Source organism: Hyperoodon ampullatus (genome assembly GCF_949752795.1).
Source record: "Hyperoodon ampullatus genome assembly, chromosome: 12".
NCBI lineage: Eukaryota > Metazoa > Chordata > Mammalia > Artiodactyla > Ziphiidae > Hyperoodon > Hyperoodon ampullatus.
Window position 1 is genome coordinate 75,952,196 of NC_136925.1, and position 16,849 is coordinate 75,969,044.

Sequence of the window (16,849 nt, forward strand, 5' to 3'; positions counted from 1 at the left end):
TTATTAATAATGCTTTCTCTGCTATATCCAACATAAAAATCAGAGAAATCTTTCCCTCTAATCTCCTCCGCAATTGGTGATATCAGTCTTTACTCAGTTGCTCTCATATTAAAATGCATTCCAGTTTAATTTTTTGAAAACAGCATATTAAAAATCCAAGTCACTACCATTGAGTGTATTATCAGCACTCAAAGAAAAACAAACACTCACATCATTCTCTTGCCCATCAGTGCCTGTACTGTGAACGTCGGGATAATGTGTCAGAAACTGGGCTACGTAGGTCATAATAGACTTCTCATCTGGTTTATCCACATCAACATCTGGAAAAATCAAACCCAAATGTGAATAAATTAATTAGCATTAAAAAGATTTTAATAATACAAACTTTGAAATCTAGAGAATATACCAAAAGACACTGTCCTAAATGCAAAAGAAAAATAGAATACTATTTAGACATGGTGAGAGGAAAACCCAGTTTAGTCTGGATAATCCATGGGGAAAATTTTATTACTCAGAAAGATGACATATTTTAACCAAGAGCCTTTAGGAAAATAGTACGTGTCATTTAAATAATCTCTACACTCATCAGAAATATGAGATATATACAGTTATTCCTACATTCTGTCTAGTTACTAAAATACAAATAATATGTACATTTCAGAATTGGGGTAGATGAGTAGTAAAACATGCTAACAGATGTGGCACTGAATGACAAGTGACTACATAGTCTGTATACTACATATGGCCAAATATCAATTTATTTTAGAAAAAGAGATGCCTTATGTCCAAGTCCTTACGCAGCTTCTCCATTGTGGAGCCTTCCATCTAAGTCACTGTACTTTGAACAATCAAGTACTCTTTGAGTGAAACAGAGCCTGAAAAGATCTCAACCACTGTCATTTTAAAGTATATAGATGATTACCTAATTAAATCAGTAAAAATCAAGCAAAGATATTTATATGAATTTAGTAATTATAGAATCAGGGTAAGACTGGATACATAAAAAGTGTTGAATGTTTTCAACAAGTCTTAAATATCCCATTTAAAGGCAATGGAATAAGGGGTTACATTTGGAGATTAGAAATACAATATCTGCGCCAATAGAGAAAAAAAAAACAGAACAAACAAAAACCATGAAAATCAAAATATAAAACTGCTCTAATATTTTGCATTGTTTCTTGTGATTTGCAATATAATTTCTAGCGACCATCAATGTAGGATTTAAGAAGTGGACAACTCTTAAAAGACTTAAAGATAATGTATTCTGGAGTTCACAAGATGACTCAGAGGTGATTTTAGAAATGATAAGATCACTGATGTGGAGAATGCATGTGAAGAGTAAAACTTTCATGAAGAGTGAAAGTGGAAAGAAAAACAACATTTAATACATGACTTAATATAGTATATGTTTTTAAATACATGTGGGACTAAATCATAAAACAATTGTTATAATAGATATTGGTCTATTTAATCTGTATTCCTAAGAGTTATATGTTCATGTTGGCTAAAAACTTTTGGGAAGTGGAAGTTCTCATTACGAAAATAATCACTTTATATGTGGGATAGCGTTGCATTTGGGCAAACTCAATTTCTGATGATCAAAGAAAATATTAAGATCCTCTAGTCTGGTGGATATGAAAGAACCATTCATATCCTCCTCCTATCCTACTCTAGGAAGAAATTTCAGCTCTGATGCATTCTCTGAAGTGAGGGCTGTGATATTTGTGTGTCTTTCCCCTTGAGCTGAGTAGTGTCCTGGATACTATTGGCTTTTTTTGTGTGTGTGTGAAGACACAAGGTGGAAAGTCCTTGGCTCCCCTAGTGAGACTGGAGGGGGGGCAGGCACCACAGGTCCCTAAAATGTCAAGGGATCTCCATGCTGGCTGTCATCTCAGAGGGAGCCAAGCAGGTAGACACTGTTTTAGAGCTAGAAATGTTCATTCTGAAATCTCATCTTTAAAAATAACTTGCAGAACTTCCCTGGTGGTTCAGTGGTAAAGAATCCACCTTCCAATGCTGGGGACGCAGGTTTGATCCCTGGTTGGGGAACTAAAATCCCACATGCGGCAGGGCAACTAAGCCTGTGCCGCAGCTACTGAGCTCGCACGCCCTGAAGCCCTTGCGCCACAACTAGAGAGAAGCCCACGTGCCACAATGAAGACCCGATGCAGCCAAAAAATAAAAAAAATAAATAAATAAAATATTTTTTAAAAACTTGCTTTCGCTGTATTTACATTTTTGCATTCATTAATGGAAATTTCCATAATTACCAAGCCAAATAAGAAATTATCTGGGACTTTTGGAAAATTCACTTTGACCCTTTTATTTCAATTTAACAAACAACTAGAAGTTTATTAAAGGCATCAAAATTGCCTTTTGAAGGCTTGACAGAGTTAACTCCATTTCCAGAAAGTCTTAAAATTCACAGCCTTACCAAAAAGTTGCCAAGAAATTCTAGTGAAAGATATTAGGTCAATCACTTGGGTAGTTTGCCTGATTGACACCTAAATACTGGATAGTTATCAACATTTCTAAGTTTCTAATGACTAACACTTTAAAGATACGCTCTGAGATTACTAACAATTTTTTACTCTTCTGGATTCTGTGACACTCGTCCTCCTCGCAGTACGCTCACTTGTAAAACTTTCATTCCATCCTTAGGTACATTGAGTAAGTACATTTCCCCTGGCTGGTACCACCCATGTCAGGGGCTGTTAGGAGCAACACAGCTATATTTTGCTCCCGTGTATAGTGGCAAATATTTTTCCAAAAGAAAACTGATGCAGGAAGATACTATTCCTTCCCACTTTTCAAAGTTTTCTGACCTCTCGGAATATCTGGGTTTAAGACATATAACCCTACTGAGCGGAGGGATACAAGAGCCAGCAGTCGCTCAACATGCCTTCGGGATCCAGGAGTCTCGGGATTCCCAGCTCCGTTTCAGCAATAGTGAAAGCCTCCTCCAGGTTTTCCCGGTTAGATCTGCCTTTCACCTTCTCCAAGTCCACTAGTTCCGGTTGAATAGCATGGATGACTGAATGAAAGGCCACTCCACTTCTCCAACTCCGCCCGAAGTCTTTGACTTCTATTCCACTCTGCCTTTAAAAAAAATAATGATAATGTCACTTTCTAAACAGGTAATGCACACTTCCTCAAAGACTCAATCCAATCCTCCTCGGCAATGGATGATGTGCAGTTAGCTATACCGGTATACTGGTTTTGAGAAAAAATAAGCGAAGCAAAATTTTTAATGGGTACCAAGATAAGGTGCAGAAATTCTGGTTTCATACTTAAAGAGTTTTCTAAATTAGAGTTTTCAGTAATTGAAAGGCTCAATGGAAAGCACATTTTTAAAGGAAACCAATAGAGAGAAAAAACACCTGACAAAATAAAAAAAGGGAACATTTTAAAAACACTGGAACTGGTAATAATTCACCATTGTGTATTATTTTGAAGAAGTCTCTAACACATTTCTAATGATAATGACAAGCAGCCTGTGTTGTACATGCACAGATGATAACAGACAAATATAATGTGGCTGAATTATATCAAATGCTGTAGAATGAACAAAATGCAAATGGTTGTGATCATGTCTCTAAATTAGTCACAAAAAACCCTATACTCCACATAAGTACAGACAAGATTAATTTACCCTACCATCAAACTGTTTGAGCAAATTGTTTTTTAAACTTTTTTTTAGAATTGGCTTGAGGGCAATGTGCTGGCGGCAAATCGTTGTTCTTTCATGGATTTACTTCAAAGCCAGATATGATCACTAAGAAGTGATTCAAATTGGTAGCAATATTTTGGTGTTGAAAACAGAAGTGAGGCAAGCTCACAACGAATAATTTTTCTCTACATGTAACTTATCAACCATAAAGACAGTTTCAAAAAGAGTTACAAAGATGTCTTTGAACAACATTTTTTGATTAAGTCTAGAGCCTTTAAAGGTGATCAATAAATTAGGTAACATTCAGTAGATAAATATTCTGGTAGTTTCTTTTTAGAAAATTAGTCTCATTACAGTTGTTTCTAAATAAAGCAGAAATAATATCACTCAATTCTTCTTTTCTACTATATTCTCAAAATTTCCACAAACTGTAAGAGACAGTATATATTACTGATACCATGATTAATATAAAAAGTTGGTAAATGCCTTTACATTTTATCTCTGCAAACTTTAAGTTTCACTTCAAATCATGTTTTACCAATGTACACTGAGTTTGCATAAAATATATTGTGCTACAAATAACATCCTTGGACTTAATCTCTGGCTTCTTAAATAAATATTTTAAAAACAATTTTGTAGGATTGCAGCAACATCTCTTAGTTCTTTTAGAGTTTCTGTCTCTGGTGGTACAGATATAATTTTTTCAGCCAATGCCTGACACACTGGCAAATATCCACCCAGGTTAAGCAGTATGTTCTTTTTATCTATTCATTTGTACATTTGCCTCTGGCTTCATCTTTCTTTTCTTCCTATATTTTGCCTTTGCCCACAGTTCCCCATTTTAAAATGTTTTTGTATTCACAGTCTCTTTATGCCACCTCAAATTATTCTTTTTAATTTTTTTTTACATTTTTTAATTTTTATTTTTTTTGAATTTTATTTAATTTATTTTTTTATACAGCAGGTTCTTATTAGTTATCTATTTTATACATATTCGTGTATATATATCAAATTACATTTTAACAAATTGAGTTCTGGTTCAAGATGGCAGAGTAGAAGGACGTGCTCTCACTCCCTCTTGTGAGAACACCAGAATCACAAATAACTGCTGAACAATCATTGACAGGAAGACACTGGAACTCACCAAAAAGATATGCCACCTCCAAAGACAAAGGAAAAGCCACAATGAGACGGTAGGAGGGGCACAATCACAATAAAATCAAATCCCATAACTGCTGGATGGGTGACTTACAAACTGGAGAACACTTATACCACAGAAGTCCACCACTGGAGTGAAGGTTCTGAGCCGCACATCAGGCTTCCCAAGCTGGGGGTCCAGCAATGGGAGGAGGAATTCCTAGAGAATCAGACTTTGAAGGCTAGCGGGATTTCACTGCAGGACTTCTACAAGACTACAGGAAACAGAGACTCCACTCTTGGAGGGCAAACACAAAGTAGTGTGTGCATATCAGGACCCCGGGGGAAGGAGTAGGGACACCATAGGAGACTAAACCAGATGTACCTGCTAGTGTTAGAGGGTCTCCTGCAGAGGCGGGGAGTGGCTCTGTCTCACTGTGAAGACAAGGACACTGGCAGCAGAAACTCTGGGAAGTACTCCTTGGTGTGAGCCCTCCCAGAGTCCACCATTAGCCCAAACAAAGAGCCAAGGGAGACTCCAGTGTTGGGTCGCCTCAGGCCAAAAAACCAACAGGGAGGGAACCCAGCCCCACCTATCATCAGAGAAGCAGATTAAAGTTTTACTGAGCTCTGCCCACCAGAGCAATAGCCAGCTCTACCAACCACCAGTCCCTCCCATCAGGAAACTTGCACAAGCCTCTTAGATACCCTCATCCATCAGAGGGCAGACAGCAGAAGGAAGAAGAACTACAGTCTTGCAGCCTGTGGGGAAAAAAACATATTCACAGAAAGACAGACAAGATGAAAAGGCAGAGAGCCATGTACCAGATGAAGGAATAAGATAAACCCCCAGAAAAACAACTAAATGAAGTGGAGATAGGCAACCTTCCTGAAAATGAATTCAGAATAATGATCGTGAAGGTGATCCTGGACCACGGAAAAAGAATGGAGGCAAAGATCAAGAAGATGCAAGAAATGTTTAATAAAGATCTAGAAGAATTAAAGAATGAACAATACAATAACTGAAATGAAAAACACACTAGAAGGAATCAATAGCAGAATAACTGAGGCAGAAGAACGGATAAGTGACCTGGAAGACAGAATGGTGGAATTCACTGCTAAAGAACAGAATAAAGAAAAAAGAATGAAAAGAAATGAAGACAGCCTAACAGACCTCTGGGACAACATGAAATGCACCACTATATTCGCATTATAGGGGTCCCAGAAGGAGAAGAGAGAGAGAAAGGACCAGAGAAAATATTTGAAGAGATTAGAATTGAAACCTTCCCTAACATGGGAAAGGAAATAGCCACCCAACTCCAGGAAGCACAGAGAGTCTCATACAGGATAGACCCAAGGAGAAACACGCCGAGACACATAGTAATCAAATTGGCAAAAATTAAAGACAAAGAAAAATTATTGAAAGCAGAAAGGGAAAAACAACAAATAATACATAAGGGAACTCCCATAAGGTTTAACAGCTGATTTCTCAGCAGAAACTCTACAAGCCAGAAGGGAGTGCCATGATATACTTAAAGTGATGAAAGGGAAGAACCTACAAACAAGATTACTCTACCCAGCAAGGATCTCATTCAGATTCTGTGGAGAAATCAAAGCTTTCCAGACAAGCAAAAGCTAAGACAATTCAGCACCACCAAACCAGCTCTACAACAAATGCTAAAGGAACTTCTGTAAGTGGGAAACACAAGAGAAGAAAAGGACCTACAAAACCAAACCCAAAACAATTAAGAAAATGGTAATAGGAACATACATATCAATAATCACCTTAAATGTGAATGGATTAAATGCTCCAACCAAAAGACACAGGATTGCTAAATGGATATAAAAACAAGACCCATATATATGCTGTCTACAAGAGACCCACTTCAGAACTAGGGACACATACAGTCTGAAAGTGAGGGGATGGAAAAAGATACTCCATGCAAATGGAAATCAAAAGAAAGCTGGAGTAGCCATACTCATGTCAGATAAAAGAGACATTAAAATAAAGAATGTTACAAGAGACAAGGAAGGACACTACATAATGATCAAGGGATCAATCCAAGAAGAAGATATAACATTTATAAATATATATGCACCCAACATAGGAGCACCTCAGTACATAAGGCAACTGCTAACAGCTATAAAAGAGGAAATTGACAGTAACACAATAACAATGGGGGATTTTAACACCTCACTTACACCAATGGACAGATCATCCAAACAGAAAATTAATAAGGAAACAGAAGTTTTCAATGACATAATAGAGCAGATAGGTTTAATTGATATTTATAGGACATTCCATCCAAAAACAGCAGATTACACTTCTTCTCAAGTGCACAGGGAACATTCTCCAGGATAGATCACATCTTGGGTCACAAATCAAGGCCTCAGTAAATTTAAGAAAACTGAAATCATATCAATCATCTTTTCCCACCACAACACTATGAGATTAGAAGTCACTTACAGGGAAAAAAACATAACAAACACAAACACAAGGACGCTAAACAATACGTTACTAAACAATCCAGAGATCACTGAGGAAATCAAAGAGGAATTCAAAAAATACCTAGAGAGGGCTTCCCTGGTGGTGCAGTGGTTGAGGGAACGCCTGCCGATGCAGGGGGCGCGGGTTCATGCCCCGGTGCGGGAAGATCCCACATGCTGCGAAGCGGCTGGGCCCGTGAGCCATGGCTGCTGGGCCTGCGCGTCCGGAGCCTGTGCTCCACAATGGGAGAGGCCACAACAGTGAGAGGCCTGCGTACCGCAAAAAAAAAAAAAAAAAAAAATACCTAGAGAAAAATGACAATAAAAACACAATGATCCAAAACCTATGGGATGCAGCAAAAGCAGTTCTAAGAGGGATGTTTATAGGTATACAAGCCTATCTCAAGAAACAAGAAAAATCTCAAATAAACAATCTAAACTTACACCTAAAGGAACTAGAGAAAGAAGAACAAACAAAACCCAAAGTTAGCAGAAGGAAAGAAATCATAAAGATCAGAGCAGAAATAAATGAAATAGAAACAAAGAAAACAATAGCAAAGATCAATAAAACTAAAAGCTGGTTCTTGGAAAAGATAAACAAAATTGATAAACCATTAGCCAGACTCATCAAGAAAAAGAGGGAGAGGACTCAAATCAATAAAATTAGAAATGAAAAGGAGAAGTTACAATAGACACTGCAGAAATACAAAGTATCCTAAGAGACTACTACAAGCAACTCTATGCCAATAAAATGGACAACCTGGAAGAAATGGACAAATTCTTAGAAAGCTATAACCTTCCAAGACTGAACCAGGAAGAAATAGAAAATATGAACAGACTAATCACAAGTCATGAAATTGAAACTATGATTAAAAATCTTCTAACAAACAAATGTCCAGGACCAGATGGCTTCACAGGTGAATTCTATCAAACATTTAGAGAAGAGCTAACACCCATCCTTCTCAAACTCTTCCAAAACATTGCAGAGGGAGGAACACTCCCAAACTCATTCTACGAGGCCACCATCACCCTGATACCAAAACCAGACAAAGATACTACAAAAAAAGAAAATTACAGACCAATATCACTGATGAATACAGATGCAAAAATCCTCAAAAAAATACTAGCAAACAGAATCCAACAACCTATTAAAAGGATCATACACCATGATCAAGTGGGATTTATCCCAGGAATGCAAGGATTCTTCAATATATGCAAATCAATCAATGTGATACACCATATTAACAAATTGAAGATAAAAACCATATGATCATCTCAATAGATGCAGAAAAAGCTTTCGACAAAATTCAATACCCATTTATGATAAAAACTCTCCAGAAAGAGGGCATAGAGGGAACCTACCTCAACATAATAAAGGCCATATATGACAAACCCACAAGAAACATCATTCTCAATGGTGAAAAACTGGAAGCATTTCCTCTAAAAACAGGAACAAGACAAGGAGGTCCACTCTCACTACTATTATTCAACATAGTATTTGAAGTCCTAGCTATGGCAATCAGACAAGAAAAGAAATAAAAGCAATACAAATTGGAAAAGAAGAAGTAATGTTGTCATCGTTTGCAGATGACATGATACTATACATAGAGAATCCTAAAGATGCCACCAGAAAACTACTAGAGCTAGTCAATGAATTTGGTAAAGTTGCAGGATACAAAATTAATGTGCAGAAACCTCTTGCATTCCTATACACTAACAATGAAAGGTCAGAAAGAGAAATTAAGGAAACAATCCCATTTAGCATTGCAACAAAATGAATAAAATACCTAGGAATAAACCTATGCAGAAAACTATAAGACACTGATGAAAGAAATTAGAGATGATACCAACAGATGGAAAGATATGCCATGTTCTTGGATTGGAAGAATTAATATTGTGAAAATGACCATACTACCCAAAGCAATCTACAGATTCAATGCAATCTCTATCAAATTACCAGTGGCATTTTTTACAGAACTAGAACAAAAAATCTTAAAATTTGTATGGAGACACAAAAGACCCCGAATAGCCAAAGCAGTCTTGAGGGAAAAAAACGGAGTTGGAGGAATGAGACTCCCTGACTTCAGACTATACTACAAAGCTACAGTAATCAAGACAATATGGTACTGGCACAGAAACAGAAATATAGATCAATGGAACAAGATAGAAAGCCCAGAGATAAACCCATGCACCTATGGTCAACTAATCTATGACAAAGGAGGCAAGGATATACAATGGAGAAAAGACAGTCTCTTCAATAAGTGGTGCTGGGAAAACTGGACAGCTACATGTAATAGAATGAAATTAGAACACTCCCTAACACCACACACAAAAAGAAACTCAAAATGGATTAGAGACCTATATGTAAGACCGGACACTATAAAATTCTTAGAGGAAAACATAGGAAGAACACTCTTTGACATAAACCACAGCAAGATCTTTTTTGACCCACCTCCTAGAGTAATGGAAATAAAAACAAAAATAAACAAATGGGAACTAATGAAACTTAAAAGCTTTTGCACAGCAAAGGAAACCATAAACAAGGCGAAAAGACAACATTCAGAATGGGAGAAAATATTTGCAAATGAATCAACAGACAAGGGATTAATCTCCAACATAAATAAACAGCTTGTGCAGCTCAATATTAAAAAAACAAAGAGCCCAATCCAAAAATCGGCAGAAGACCTAAATAGACTTTTCTCCAAAGAAGACATAGAGATGGCCAAGAGGCACATGAAAAGTTGCTCAACATCACTAATTATTAGAGAACTGCAAATCATAACTACAATGAGGTATCACCTCACACCAGTTAGAATGGGCATCATCAGAAAATCTACAAACAACAAATGCTGGAGAGGGTGTGGAGAAAAGGGAACCCTCTTGCACTGTTGGTGGGAATGTAACTTGTTACAGCCACTATGGAGAACAGTATGGAGGTTTCTTAAAAAAACTAAAAATACAATTATCATATGATCCAGCAATCCCACTACTGGGCATATACCCCCAGAAAACCATAACTCACAAAGACTCATGTACCACAATGTTTATTGCAGCACTATTTACAATAGCCAGGTCATGGAAGCAACCTAAATACCCATCGACAGACTAATGGATAAAGAAGATGTGGTACATGTATACATTGGAATATTACTCAGCCATAAAAAGGAACGAAATTGGGTCATTTGTAGAGATGTGGGTGGATTTAGAGACTGTCATACAGAGTGAAGTAAGTCAGAAAGAGAAAAACAAATATCATATATTAATGCATATATGTGGAACCTAGAAAAATGGTACAGATGAACCGGTTTGCAGGGCAAAAAAAGAGACACAGATGTAGAGAACCAACGTATGGACAGCAAGGGGGGAAAGCGGCCAGGGGCGGGGGTGGGGGTGTGATGAATTGGGAGATTAGGATTGACATGTATACACTGATGTGTATAAAATGGATGACTAATAAGAACCTGCTGTATATAAAAAAAAGAAAACTAAAAAAAAAAATTAAGGTGGGTGTAAATAAGTGAACAGCTGATAAATATTCGTCATGTATTAGATATATTCTGATTTTCTTAAACTTTATTGTTTTAGACATTTTCAAAAAAGAAATATATAAAATGTTTTCCTAAATATTCACCATGTTGGAACAATTAACAATGGTTTGTTACATGGTCTTCCTCTTTATTTGTTGAATACACACACACACACACACACACACACGTATGCACACACACCTATAATGTTTTGTATTAGATCAAACTAGTAGGTGATATTCCTAAAAAGCTTTAGTCCGAGCCTCTGAATTGTAGATACAAAATCAAAGAAAATTTAGATACCTCACTTAAAGAAGTGATACAAACTGAAAGAAACTTATATACATCAGTTAAAGAAGTACATCCAGTTTATAGGCTAATACATATTTGCTTCAAGTTATTTTGAATGGGTCTGTATACACTTGTCTTCATTTGTTTGGTCATATTACTGATTTTTGTCCTAAAATACAATTGTTCTTAGACATTTGAAAAGAAGCTATGCAAATGTCAGACATGCTTTCATTTCTGACAGTACAGATAGTAGATGAAATTGGTAAAAAAAAAAAAAAAAGAAGAAGGGGGATTAACTATCTTGTGTTACTGAAACAGTTTTTTGATTTACTTATCAAGTGTTTTGAAATTTTATATGAAAACTGAATACACTCTGACAATTTGGTGTTCACTGGATGTTTTATCCTTTTTCGCCATCTTCAGTCTTGTGAGATGGATAAACCTTCACACTACGGAGTCTCACAAATTATAATTTTACAGACGTCATATACTGAACTAGGTACAGATTCTAAAGTTATTTTATCCATGTCAGGTAAGAAATTGCTTGAAAAATAGTGTAAAATAGCTTTTAGAAAAATTATCAACAATGTGGTAGCATGACAGAATCATGTGTTCATTCCAGACTATTCATGGCAGAAAGCGGTCATCTCCCTAAATCTCTACAATTTATGCAGCTGTTAAATAAATGGATCTCATTGAGGTGTTGATAGGTGGAGAATCCTTGGGTTCACAAATCTGGACATTTATACAGGTAAGGAAAACACAACTTCCATCAATGTTACAAACATACAAGTTGCAGGAATGACGATTATTATTAGACCCCTGCACATCATGTGTGAAACAAAACTTATGCAGGAAAACTCCAGCATCACTGAATTTGATTTTATTTCAAGCTATGTAATATTAAATGAAAATTTATTTACTTTGTTTATTTAAATGCTGTGTAGAGCAACAGACAACAGAATATCACACTGACATTATTACAAAGTTTTATCGTGATAGCATCGTGATATATGTTGTAGCATGTGGTCACCAGTCCTCTCCTACCCAACATGTTTCTTCTCCCTGCTTGGTTAAGCTGCAGAAGAGATTAGTAATACCCACTGTAGATGGAATGCGAAGAGCATGCCAGCAATGTGGGGAGGGCTTTTAATTTCATCCCTATGAGAGTCCCAAGAGCCACAAAGCTTTGCTTTCAGAAATATTTTTAATTGCAACTTGAATCATAAAAATATACCCCAAATTAGAAAACCATCAACACACTTTACAAGTTAAACAAAACTATATAAGTTAGTAACACTAATTACATCTTCTCTATGTTTATTTTTTTCTCTCCTTATTTTTGCTCTTCAAACTCTTTAAAAATAGAACTTCCTGTGTTTAGTGCCTCAGTGTTTTATAATGATAAGTACTTGTTTACAACTATTTTCCAGAAGGAGAGAATTAGATGTGGGTTATATCTAGGCATGTGAAACAAAATAGAAAGTGAGTTAATTTTACACGTCATTTAGGAGAATCTTACAAAAACACAACTTCTAGGTGAAGAGATCTTATTACTTACCACATCTGACCACAAAATATTGGTATGATCAATTGAAAAGCCTATTGAAATTGCTATGAGAAAGTACTTTTTGAGAGTAGTAATTTTATATCCAGTATCCTCACATATATGTGCACACATGTAAATTTATTATGCTAAGAAGCAAACTCCCAGTCCATATAGCTGGAGCTGACAAAAGAATGTACATTCCAGATAAAAGATAAGATCAAAGAAAACATTAAAAAATAAAATTGCTAGAAAGTTTCAAGGTATACAAACAAATATGATTATTTCAGAATGTGGATCTCAGTCCACAATATTATTAAATAGAACTCAATAGTCTTATGAAGAGATAATCACGTTTAAACCTCTAATTTATTTGTGTAAAGATTATCTAGTAGCAGCAGAAAATCCAAACAATGACCTAAATGGAATTAGTCCTCATGCTAATCAAATGTAGGGATTAAACAACTTAATTGGGTCCCATCACACAAGTGAAGAAGGAATTAGTTTTATTACACCATTTTTCTAGAGTATCAGGGATGCTTTCTGTTTACATTTTAATTCAAGGGAAGAGTGAAATGAGAGCCGAAGCAAAGCCATTCATTCATATGTCTCCACAAATTTTGCAATCACTGGAATGTGCACTCAGTCATAAACTGATAACTCAAATCATTCAAGGGTTTCTAATTTAAACAAACTCCTTCTTGGTACTTACTTGGCGACTGTGTACTGGACCCATTTTAATAAAGCCTTCTTAGCATTTCCTTGGATCTTGGTGGCCACCTTCCGTTTGCTTGGGGGGCTGGTGGTCTCAGAGCTGACCATGCTGTCCACGGAGGATGTGCTGCTGGACAGAGACTGCAGCTGCGGTAGGTTGCTGGTCAACTCCTCAATCTGCGTGTGCATCAACAGTCGGCAAAACGTCAGCGTTATCTTTGTTCTTCTCTTCTCAGGTGGTTTACTTTCCCAACTTGATTGACATTAACACCCTTAACCTCCCAACAATATAAGCTCTTAAAGGGCACAACCAATGTCTTACTCCTGTTTGCACACATCTAAAATGGGACCTTGTACACAGTAATGAACACTTGTTAAATACATGCATGAATGAAGAAAACAAAACCTAATGGTTCTCCAAACTCAAAGAATGTACACACCAAGAGTGAATCCTAATGTAAACTACAAACCTTGAAATGATGGTGATGTGTCAGTAAAGGTTCATTAATTGTAACCAATGTTCCTCTCCCATGGGGGATACTGGTTAAGGGGAGGCTATGCATGTGTGGGTACAGGAGGTACATGGGAAATTTCTGTACTCTTTGCTCAGTTTTTCTCAGAACCTCAAACTGTTCTAAAAAATAAAGTCCATTTCTTTAAAAAACAACGTTACAGCTAGAAGAATTATCCCAGAGAGAACAGCAAGTTAATTTCTCCCCTTAATGTCTAATAGGAGCATAGAACCTCTCCCTTCCAGAGGACAAAGAAAAACTTCCTAAACTCTTTTTACACCAATATTTCATCTCCATCGTGTTCTACCCACTTTTCGGATTGGGTACCTGGCTGAGTTCTTTGGGGAGTTCCATATATAACACCTTAGCGGAGAAAAAGAGGGCATTTTCTGCCAACAAAAACCAATGTACATGTGAAGGTCACATCTCTGCTAACTTGAGGTTCAGCCGCAAAGGTACAGAAAATGAGGTCATTATTCATCATTAAAATGTCCACCACTACCTCCATCTGTGACATTTATATCAACTGAAAAGGGAGCTGAAGAAGTACAATACCTGGAAATACAGAATAATGGTCCACATCAATCCGAGAACTATCGAGGGTCGGCCATCAGCTATATCAGTGGAGTTAATGTTGACTAATTTAATCTGTTTAAAAAGAAAAACTGTACTAGTAATGTACTAGAAGATTACAGACCATTTAATTATGCAATAAGTAGCACTTTACTAGACATCAATAACATTTGGTCATGCCTGTGCAGCAGTACACAAGAGTAAGCAGGGTGAGCCATAAAAACATGGTTTCAGTGGAAATTTCAGGGGCATTCATTAGGCACACACAATAAACACAACTACAGAATGAATTTCAAAAACTAGTTTAAAGTTGAAAAAAATATGACATCATGCGAAGAATTACCAACAAAATACCAGACAGGAAAAAAAAAGGTTATTCTTTACATTCAGAGGTTGACTGGAATGTAAAAGAAACTGTGAGGGGAAGTTTTAGAAGATGCGTGCTTACTTTGAAATTTGTTACCAAATAGCATGAAACTTATGTTCTCTTTTACCTATAAAAGTCAGGAGTTAAAAATTCTAAAATTTGTACTAACCGGTGATCCTCTGTACATGGCCTGACATGAAAAACAAAGGGAGAAGATGATACATATACATAAATAGTCCTTCAAAATCCACATTATTTGTTCAAAGGTAATAAAAATGCAAGTGGTAAATTTAGAGAGTGATTTGCAGAATACATTTTAAAGATAAAGGAAAGGAAAGAAATAGTTAAGAGAAATAGTTAATTATTAAGAGAAACAGTTAAGAGAGTAGAAAGAGACTGGGGGGATTCAGTTCCCTACTTTGGGGCACTGACAACTATAAAGCACTCAGAATTAATCTGTCTACAATTATCCCCAATTATTCATTTCAATGTCTTCCCAACTATGAGAAAGTCCCAGGAAAATAGACTTGTATGGTAGGTTTAGCTCAGTCAACCTCTGTAGAATACAATTAGCTGCTCATCCTCCTCTTCATAATCCCTGGACAAATTAGAAAAAAACTAAAGTACTCCTTAGACTTCTAGCTCAATAATTCTCAGCCAAGATTTAATAAGGTGTGATACTAAAATAAAGTTCAGAAGTTTGTAAATAGCTTACTTTTTAAAAAATATCAGAAGCAAAATCATCCCACAAACACCTTACTCTTGAGTAATTAGTTTAAATTTACTAGTTATACATCTGAGGAGTAAAGTAAAAGCTAGCACAAAAGTCATTGTAAATAATTTGAGATATACCCATGGGATTTTATCTCACTGCTGAAGTTCATTCATCAGGTTCAGAGACAGAAAAAAATTGAGAACTTCCACAGATCACAAGATCATATGTCTACTTCTTTTAAACCTAGCACTGTGTAAGATATAAAAATACTTGTTGGTGGAAAATAAAGAGTGTCACATTTCTTTAATCTTTTATGACAGAACCTATTACAATCTTTATAATCATTTTGATTGCTCCATTTTACAATTTTCCAGAATTTTCACTATATCCATTTTAGTATCCATGGGCCACAAATTTATAACACATGTTAATAAACACAAGATTAATGCCTTTCATAGAGGACAAATTATTTCTCTTTCCTTACATATCATTCTTTTTTAAAATGAAATTGAGGGCTTCCCTGTTGGCGCAGTGGTTGAGAGTCCGCCTGCTGATGCAGGGGACACGGGTTCGTGTCCCGGTCTGGGAAGATCCCACATGCTGCGGAGCGGCTGGGCCCGTGAGCCATGGCCACTGAGCCTGCGCGTCCAGAGCCTGTGCTCCACAACGGGAGAGGCCACAGCAGTGAGAGGCCCGCATACCACCAAAAAAAAAAAAAAAAATGCAATTGAATATATAAGTTGAATTTCCTACCTCAACCCAGCTCCAACTGCACTTTGAAGTTTATACATTCAGCTTATTATAGAACCTGAAGATCTTTTGCTCAATTTGTGAAGAAAAAACGTTTTTCAAAATTATTTTCTTTCTTAAAAACTTAAAAACCATAATGGCTTTGGGGACCACAGGTTCTTTGTTTTACCTCCTCTCCCTTGCAAAATCGTATGAAATATACAATAAACTTTTAATAGCCCTAAGATTGTGGGATGGGCAATAGAGACACATCCAAAGAGACTGAAGAATTCCAGAAACCAGAAAGGATGAATCACATAGATGGACCTCACCTCAGACCTTCTGAGACAGAAAAAAAGGAAGGCTGCCTAAGAATCTGTTTTAACAAAACCTCTACGTTTGGAGAAGTTTGATTTTGTAAACCAGAGGCCTGAATGGACTGAATTATCTTCAAATTTCACATATTGAGGCCCTAACCCCCAATGTGACTGCATTTGGAGATAGAATCTTTAAGGAGACAATTAAGATGAAACAAGGTTATAAGAGTGTGCCCTAATCCAATAGGACTGGTATCCTTATAA

General features: G+C 36.5%; 1 protein-coding gene across 4 annotated transcripts in view; it reads right to left on the reverse strand.

Annotated features, from left to right (window-relative positions):
- Nucleotides 1–16,849, reverse strand: part of SYNE1 (spectrin repeat containing nuclear envelope protein 1) — a gene marked incomplete at both ends in the record, with an annotated part of 450,185 nt that overhangs the window by 337,312 nt on the left and 96,024 nt on the right. For 3 of the 4 annotated variants that reach the window (XM_079716490.1, XM_079716492.1, XM_079716489.1), the window contains 5 exons: nt 211–320; nt 2,903–3,099; nt 13,371–13,549; nt 14,440–14,532; nt 14,994–15,014. In XM_079716490.1, coding sequence (XP_079572616.1) covers nt 211–320; nt 2,903–3,099; nt 13,371–13,549; nt 14,440–14,532; nt 14,994–15,014 — 600 coding nt within the window. The remainder of the gene's footprint in view (nt 1–210; nt 321–2,902; nt 3,100–13,370; nt 13,550–14,439; nt 14,533–14,993; nt 15,015–16,849) is intronic. The other variant, XM_079716491.1, reaches the window with a different exon arrangement.